The 8,647-nt window shown below is 46.6% G+C and overlaps 1 protein-coding gene across 1 annotated transcript; it reads left to right on the top strand.

Annotated features, from left to right (window-relative positions):
• Positions 1-1,371: 1,371 nt before the first annotated feature.
• Positions 1,372-7,003, top strand: LOC135391688 (uncharacterized). Its single transcript, XM_064622033.1, has 2 exons — positions 1,372-3,475; positions 6,627-7,003. The coding sequence occupies exons 1-2, from the start codon at positions 1,372-1,374 to the stop codon at positions 7,001-7,003; spliced, it is 2,481 nt and encodes an 826-aa protein (XP_064478103.1).
• Positions 7,004-8,647: the final 1,644 nt, after the last annotated feature.

Below are 8,647 nucleotides of genomic sequence, written 5' to 3'. Positions count from 1 at the left end.
TGAACAGCGAGGATTAAGATTGTCAAAAATAGTTTGGGGTTTAGACGTCGGATTATTTAGAAAGTGGGCGTCGAGCAACAGTCGGCGGAAAAACCGTTCCGAATCATTGAGTAAGGAGAACTCGTCAGGAGGCCTGCGAGAAGAAGGAGCAAAGGACAGCCCTTTGGATAAAAGCGAACGTTGGGGCTCACTCAGGGGGAGATTGGGAGGAATCGTGTACACGTACGGTTGTGGTAGAGGGTGCGGTGAACAAGTGGGGCTGAAGGGTCTTCAATTTATTCTCCTTTCTGCGTTGAACATCCGCGTAGAGCTCGTGGTTCAGTTCCCGAACTTTGTTAATAACGGTAAGGTAAAGGTTTGGGGACGACGTACAAGTAAGGCCCTTCAAACGCATTTTGAGGAATTTGAGGTGCTCACGTAATTTGTGGAGATTATGGTCGTGGTGTTTCAAGTGAGCTTTCATGAGGCCTAGGGAAGCCCTATGGAGTACATGTTGGTCCTCGGATTCAAGGGAGGGAACACGGAAATTTGAATGGAACTTTAAACGAAAGCCACTGGGGGCGACATTGTTTCGGAGACACCGCTTAAGGAACACGACATGACTGGAGCACATCGTAACTTTGAAGGTTGTATTGAGTACGTCTAAAGCGCAGCGGAAAGCGTCGCTCGGAGGCCGGGACGCGGCGAGTGACATAGGGTGGTAACGGGGATTAAGAAGAGTATTTAAGAATATTAGAAACAACGCTCTTAAATGAACGGGAGTAGGACTTACGTGGGGCATGGTGGCAGAGGGGTGCAGGAGACCAAAAAACCGAAGGAGCTGCCAGGCACACGTACACAGAGAGAAAAGAGGGGGGGACTGGTGTACCGAAGGGGGGAGCAAAGGGATGGGGGATGACGTTTCGAGCGAAGGCTCTACTTCAGACTAGTAGGAAGGAATGAGGGCGATATCGGGAAACATGTTGTATATATCGCCCAGCCCGCTAGGGGGCTAACACGAGATCCGTGTCACAGGGCGGTATGTTACAACACGTGCCGACAAACTAGAATCCTAAAATGAGTCTTTCATTTAGGCCTCCGGGATGAGTCGAGTTGACGTGGTAGATATTGCGGCTTTCTTCACGTTTACGGGAATTAGAATTGTTGAAGCCGGAACGAAGAACGATAACTCGGGCGTTATCAGCGCTGTGGGTTGAACTGGAAAACTTTTTTCCAGTTACGATGTGCTCCAGTCATGTCGTGTTCCTTAAGCGGTGTCTCCGAAACAATGTCGCCCCCAGTGGCTTTCGTTTAAAGTTCCATTCAAATTTCCGTGTTCCCTCCCTTGAATCCGAGGACCAACATGTACTCCATAGGGCTTCCCTAGGCCTCATGAAAGCTCACCTGAAACACCACGACCATAATCTCCACAAATTACGTGAGCACCTCAAATTCCTCAAAATGCGTTTGAAGGGCCTTACTTGTACGTCGTCCCCAAACCTTTACCTTACCGTTATTAACAAAGTTCGGGAACTGAACCACGAGCTCTACGCGGATGTTCAACGCAGAAAGGAGAATAAATTGAAGACCCTTCAGCCCCACTTGTTCACCGCACCCTCTACCACAACCGTGTACACGATTCCTCCCAATCTCCCCCTGAGTGAGCCCCAACGTTCGCTTTTATCCAAAGGGCTGTCCTTTGCTCCTTCTTCTCGCAGGCCTCCTGACGAGTTCTCCTTACTCAATGATTCGGAACGGTTTTTCCGCCGACTGTTGCTCGACGCCCACTTTCTAAATAATCCGACGTCTAAACCCCAAACTATTTTTGACAATCTTAATCCTCGCTGTTCAAATTGGACCCCTCCACCACAAAAGTTTCCTCTAGTGGAAGAATTCATAGAGGGCACACGCAGCTTACTTTCCAGAAACATGCCTATGCTTAGCACCTCCTTTCCTAACCTGAACCCCTTGCAACTCACCGCCCTCGGGGAACTAAGATCCAGGGACGACATCATTATCAAACCAGCCGACAAAGGTGGAGCCGTTGTGGTATGGCGCCGAGATTTATACGTTGCCGAAGCAGAGAGACAACTGTCCAACACTAGGTACTACGAAAAACTTGATGAGGACTCCACAACCCAGCACCAACACACTGTTAACCAGGTCATCACCTCTGAAATATCGAGCGCTACTTTGCCCAGTGAGGCAAAAAGCCTTATCGTCAAGAATGCCAAAGCATCCTCTTTCTACCTCCTCCCGAAGATACACAAACCCGACTGCCCTGGACGCCCCATTGTTTCCGCACTCTCTTGCCCGACCAAACTCATTTCTGCATATGTGGACTCTATATTGCAACCCCTCGTTCATGGGTTACCCTCCTACATAAAAGACACCACCAATGTTCTTCAACAGCTATCCCTCGTTAACCACTCTGGCAGTTGTGTTCTCTTCACTATGGATGTAATTTCCCTTTACACGGTCATACCGCACACAGAAGGCTTGTTGGCTTTGCGCCACTTCTTGGACCGCCGATTGACTCTACATCCACCAACGCACACCCTACTTCGTCTTGCCGAGTTGGTACTTACCCTTAATACTTTTGAATTCAACGGACACTTTTATAACCAAAAATGTGGTGTGGCCATGGGAACCAAAATGGGGCCCTCCTTCGCCAACCTATTTATGGGCTTTATAGAAGAACGTTTCTTTGCCAAGTACGATAAACCCAAACCGGAATTCTTTCAACGCTATATAGACGACATTTTTGGTTTTTCTACCACGCTCTCCTCTTCGGAACTCCAAGACTTTATCGACGCTTTCAGCAACTTTCACCCGGCGATTAAGTTCACGTCTGCCTCTTCGCACGACACTTTAAACTTTTTAGATCTCACCATATCCGTTAGACCTTCAAAATTGCGAACAAGCATCTTTTACAAAGAAACGGATTCTCACAGCTACTTGTCCTATTCCTCCTGCCACCCCAGACATGTCAAGGATTCTATTCCCTTCTCACAATTCTTACGGCTGCGCCGCATTTGCAGTGAAAATTCAGATTTTCTAAATCAACTTGCCAAAATGAAAGATTTCTTCACCTCCCGTGGTTACCCCTTGTCCCTCCTTGACAGGGCTGCCGCCCGCGTTGCGGCTATCCCCAGGTCGGCCACACTTATCCGAGCATCCTCCAACAAAAAATCCTCATTGCCTTTAACAGTTGAGTATCACCCATCCATCTCTAACTTGATGCGACAAATCAAGTCCGGCTCGGAGGACCTCTTCAATTCCGGACAGCTCTCCACTGGCACGACAGTTTCCTACAGACGCCCTCCAAACCTGAGAACTCTTCTTGTCCGCAGCCACATCCAAAAAGATGACGAATTAGAAAATGGGACTTTTCCTTGCCAGGGACCACGGTGCTTAACCTGTGCCCATGTCGGACCCAACCATCGCCTTCAGGGCTCCAATGGTCGATATATCCACACGTCCGGCCACTACACATGCAAGTCAGCGAATATAATATATGCAATATTTTGTTCTATCTGCCCAAATCTTCTATACATCGGAGAAACCGAGAGGAAATTACACGAAAGGTTCCGCGAGCACCGCCGCTTAATACTTTTACAACAGTCTGATAACATTAGCAACCACCAAATGACTCTGATCTCCAAGCATTTTTCCAGTTCAACCCACAGCGCTGATAACGCCCGAGTTATCGTTCTTCGTTCCGGCTTCAACAATTCTAATTCCCGTAAACGTGAAGAAAGCCGCCTTATCTACCACGTCAACTCGACTCATCCCGGAGGCCTAAATGAAAGACTCATTTTAGGATTCTAGTTTGTCGGCACGTGTTGTAACATACCGCCCTGTGACACGGATCTCGTGTTAGCCCCCTAGCGGGCTGGGCGATATATACAACATGTTTCCCAATATCCCCCTCATTCCTTCCTACTAGTCTGAAGAAGAGCCTTCGCTCGAAACGTCACCCCCTATCCCTTTGCTCCCCCCTTCGGTACACCAGTCCCCCCTTCTTTTCTCTCAACAAAAATAGGCAAAGCAAGCATTTTTGAAAAACTAGTTCATATTGAGGCGAACATTGCATAATGAAGAGGTCGTATTAGACTAGTGAAAAGGATGTCGTCTTGTGTATCTAGCCTTTCCTAATAACTTATAAAAAAACTCGATGGTATTTTTCATATACTCGAGAAAAAAATTGCGTGAGCCGCTTATAGACATTTCCAGGGTTCCATGCGGAGCAACCTGTCGTCGCTCCTGAATGTGTTGCGCTCCCTCCTTCTCACTCTCTCTCTCTCTCTCTCTCTCTCTCTTTTCTTTCAGATTTGTTCTCTTCCTCTCTTAATTAATTTTTAGTTCTATAAAAATAGCATAAATAGTGTTTGTTTTTGCGTTGCAATACCATAGAATAGAATGGAATAGAAACAGAAGGAAAAAATGGAAACGTAGGCCGCACTGGTGCGACCAGCTGTTCCAGGACGCTTGACGTGTGAAAGCAGTTCCTTCCGCGAAAGGGCAAAGTGGGCGGTTTCGTTTAAGGCTGATTCACACGACTGCGTTTACGGTTGCGCTTGCGTGTTACGTAAGCTGACAGCGAACCATTAAAATCGAACACCCTCCAGGATAGAATGAAGGTATACCTAATACGAATACGCATCCCTAAACGTAGTAATGCGAAGCAGCCTGCATAAGATGCTTGCGAGAGTTGCTTGACAGAGTTGCTTAACATAATGTTGTAATGTTGTTCAAGGGCAGAATACAATATGTAACTTGCATGTCAGCTGCAACTATATGTTCGCTGTATAGCCTTTGTGGCACTCTGATTCGTATGTTGATGTGAGCTTCATTTCAGAGACGCAGGCAACTAACTTGATGGCCCTGTTTTCAACAACTCTTCCGGTGCCATAAGCAGCGGATTATCGTATAAGGAGGTTGGGGCTAGTCACGTTAAGTAGCAGTGTCCGTGTGGTGTGTCTTGGTTGAACGGAGTCCACTGCGAGAGGGTCGCAGCTGTGCAAGGCATGGTCGAAGGGGAGCCGTCACGAACCATCGATTGTTCGTCTCGTTTGACAAGTACGTAAAATTATTTTGCCCGATTATGAGCCCGGATTGCGTTGAAGTTGGCAGCGATTTCCCAATAATGCATATTCTGGCATCTCCATTATCACGTTGCAGAACATGGTTGAAAAGTTTACTTGTCCCAAGTGCTTAGATTACTATGTTTGCCTGTATGTGATCGAGTCCGTGGTTAGCACTACGATTATCAACCTTGAACTGAATATACCATGTAGAGAAATGCATTGCGAAACTTCATTTTGATATATTTCGGGCACCACCAGCAATGGGGTAGAGATCGCCCCTGGTGATGATACTCTACATTCATCACCTTGTAATAAAGTTGTTGTTTGATGTATTGGGGATAAGCTCCAAATATTTCGTTTTGTGTGACATAAAATTGATAACAACAGTTGTTAGCTTGCGGCAAACCAAAGATATCGTCTCCGGAGAAGTAAAGGTCAGTTCCCACATAGAGCGCTTCGTTTTATAGCGCTAGAAAATAGCCTTCAAAATCTGGTGCTCTTTTTTCGCTTGCCATTCTCACATACAAGCGATCACATAGCGTTATCCTGCTGGGGTCACGGGATATCTCGCTGCGATGTGATGCACCGGAACTACCGTGGCTGTTTACTGTCTGCGTCGGGTATTCGCAGCACCATGGCCGGTGTCACTGTCGATGTTGTGGTCGCGATACAAAACAACCATGCTTTGGCAGAAGAAACTCGTCGTCGTCGCCTACCCGCTTTGCTGCTTCGAGTGATCGGAAGCAAAACAAACCCCAGCTTCTACGACGTCACAGCTGAAAGAAGCTCACTATTGGTTAACGCAGACTCACCGCTCAAAATAGCGCAAGAAAAGGTGACCGAGGTTCTACTTCGACAAGGGTGTTTTTTAGCTGTTCGCAGCAATGTGAGGAGCAAAACTGGAGGAAAATGAGGAGGAGCGCAATTTTCTAGCGCTATGTGGCAAAGCCCTATATGTGGGAACTGGCCGTAAGGGTAATCTAAACTTGGTGGCAGGTGGGGCCGAAACCTCATTGCGTTTCAAGAGCAAGGTTTGAAAGCGACGAGTGACGGAAATGACAAGGGCACTGCCTGATATTTATCGTCCGCTTACTTGCGTTGCAGACCATGCGGCACATTAACGGAGGCCTGTTCGCAAGCAGGTGGGTGTCACAAGAATATTGTAACGAAAAAGAAAATCGCTTACGGATTGTTCTGACCTTGGCACTCGGGAACAAAAAATGTTGTTGTTGCAATCAAAGCGGAGCCACGAAACTATCACAAGAGCATGCGCTAACCACTTCTGCCTTTACAGCTATAAGTATATGTCGCTTTTGGCTTCGGAGAACTGCGTAGACCCATTTTGTGCTCACAAACAGAAAGCGAGGGGTACGGAAAGATTAAGCCTACACATTGCAGCACACCCTTCTTTGACACCAGGTGACCTGTTTTGGACGACTTGCTATATACGTTGCATTCGTCTTCTACTGTCATGCAACACGGATGTCTGTTCTTTAGCTCCCTCAAATATAACCACAAATTTCTATCTGAGACGGGATATTTTATGCCGTGTGGCAGCGGCCCAGAACCCCCTTCCCGCTGCCGGAAGGCGGGATACAACGCCGCCCCATCGCAGCCGGTTCCTGATAGCCCGTCGCTCCCAAGAGGGTAATGACAGTGAGTCTTCACAGCGCCAGGACGACCGTCCTCCTGCTGACCGGTATTCGGAGACAGTTATCCTGGACATGAACGACATGAACGAGGACAACCTTGATGACAACCCGTTCACCCTGGTGACATATAAGAAGAAGCGCTCCGAAGGCATTCCAGTCGTCGGACGTACCTCCGTATCGGGACCACTAGCTTTTCTCAAAGAAAAAAAAACAATAAAAACAGAAATCAAACGCTTTTACGTAAAAGAGGAACTAATTAGGAACGAAATTAAACAGGAATGACCCTCGTATATTGCATGAAATGCGATCTCTACTGAGGACCTTCTGACCTAATCGGCGGCACAGTCTCATGCCCGCACCGCCTAGTCCGTGCATGGGGGGCGCCTCCCATACCTCCCCCCCTCCCGAATCTATCAAACCAAACTGACCCAACCTCACTAAAGTGAGGTGATTTAGCTCAATTCAACGACCTACCTTTTGGAAGATGGCACGTTTCGAATCCGTTGTGCTTAGTGTTTCTCCTGCGCTAGAAGTGCATCAGATGGGGTTGTTGAAATGCATATACGAACGTTCTGTTCCACAGAATTTTATAATTCCTACATTTTTAGGTTCATATGACCTTCTTCCACTTCTATGCAATATTTACCTTCCAAACGATTTCAAAATATTTTTTAGGAACTAGTGGTCCCGATACAGAACTACATCCCAGGTCGGTTTTAGACCCACGTCTCCTGGGGCATCCTTCTGACGCGACAATCCAAACGTCGTTGCGCGTAACATCTGCGCCGCTGCCGAGGAGCCTATACGGAAACATCGTTTCAAGGCGGACTACAGTATGTGTGTCTTGGTATCATCTGAGGGTGTTGTTGCCAATTTTCTTATTCTAGTGACAGTCGCGGGTGTGGGTGTGCAAGTGAACATCGCGAAGGCATATGTTGCGGTTCAGAAATATATCCTTAGTACTTATGAAAACTCAGGCACTCGGAAAATTCGGCAGAACCACACGAAAGAAAGAACAGGAAGGCTTGCCTGTAGCTTGTCTCTGCTAGAGAGCAATGAAGACATCATTATCAAACGAGCTGATAAAGAAGGTGCCATTGTTGTAGTGGACCAGCAATCTTATGTAGCAGAAGGACTCCGTCAACTTAAATGTGCATATTTTTACAAACTGCTTGAATCCGACCCCAATAATAGCATTGCAGCAAATATTGCTGAAACCTTAAAACGCTTAAAAGCCACTATAAGAAAATTTACGATGCCCTCTTAGAATATTTACTTCCTAAAGATCCGAAGTCAGGTAGATTTTACATACTACATAACATACATAAGACAGGCAACCCGAGAAGACCAATTGTATCTTGTAGCGGTACTGCTGCAGAGAATATCTCGTCTTTTGTTGATCACCTCCTTAAACTTATCCCCTCTAAGGTACCGTCCCGCATCAAACATACCAACCATTTCCTCCAAGTTATATCACAGGTAACCATTCCCCCGAAGTGTCTCATAGCAACGTTAGATGTCACGTCCCTTTACACTAACGTCACCCCGAAGATGGTATAGCTGCGGCAGTTTCAGCATACAAAAAGCAACCTGATCAGCCATATGATCCGTTAGTCGTCACGGAGCTGCTAACACTTATTTTGACGTCCAATAACTTTTGGTTTGATAACAAGCATTATGTACAGGTTAACGGAACAGCTATGGGTACGAAAATGGTCCCCAACCATGCAAATATATTTTATGGCGAAGAAATGAAGAAACATTTCTCGAGAGTTTTGTACTTAAACCACTTGTGTACAAGCGATTTTTAGATGATATATTTATCCTATGGCCTAATCCTGAAAACGACCTTCTGCGTTTATGAACTAGTTCAACCAAATTCGCCGTAACATTATATATACCTCCCACTACTCCGCATCCAAGGTT

Source organism: Ornithodoros turicata, chromosome 1 (assembly GCF_037126465.1).
Source record: "Ornithodoros turicata isolate Travis chromosome 1, ASM3712646v1, whole genome shotgun sequence".
Taxonomy (NCBI): domain Eukaryota; kingdom Metazoa; phylum Arthropoda; class Arachnida; order Ixodida; family Argasidae; genus Ornithodoros; species Ornithodoros turicata.
Note: the sequence above shows the minus strand (reverse complement) of the source record. Positions and strands in the feature narration are given on the sequence as shown.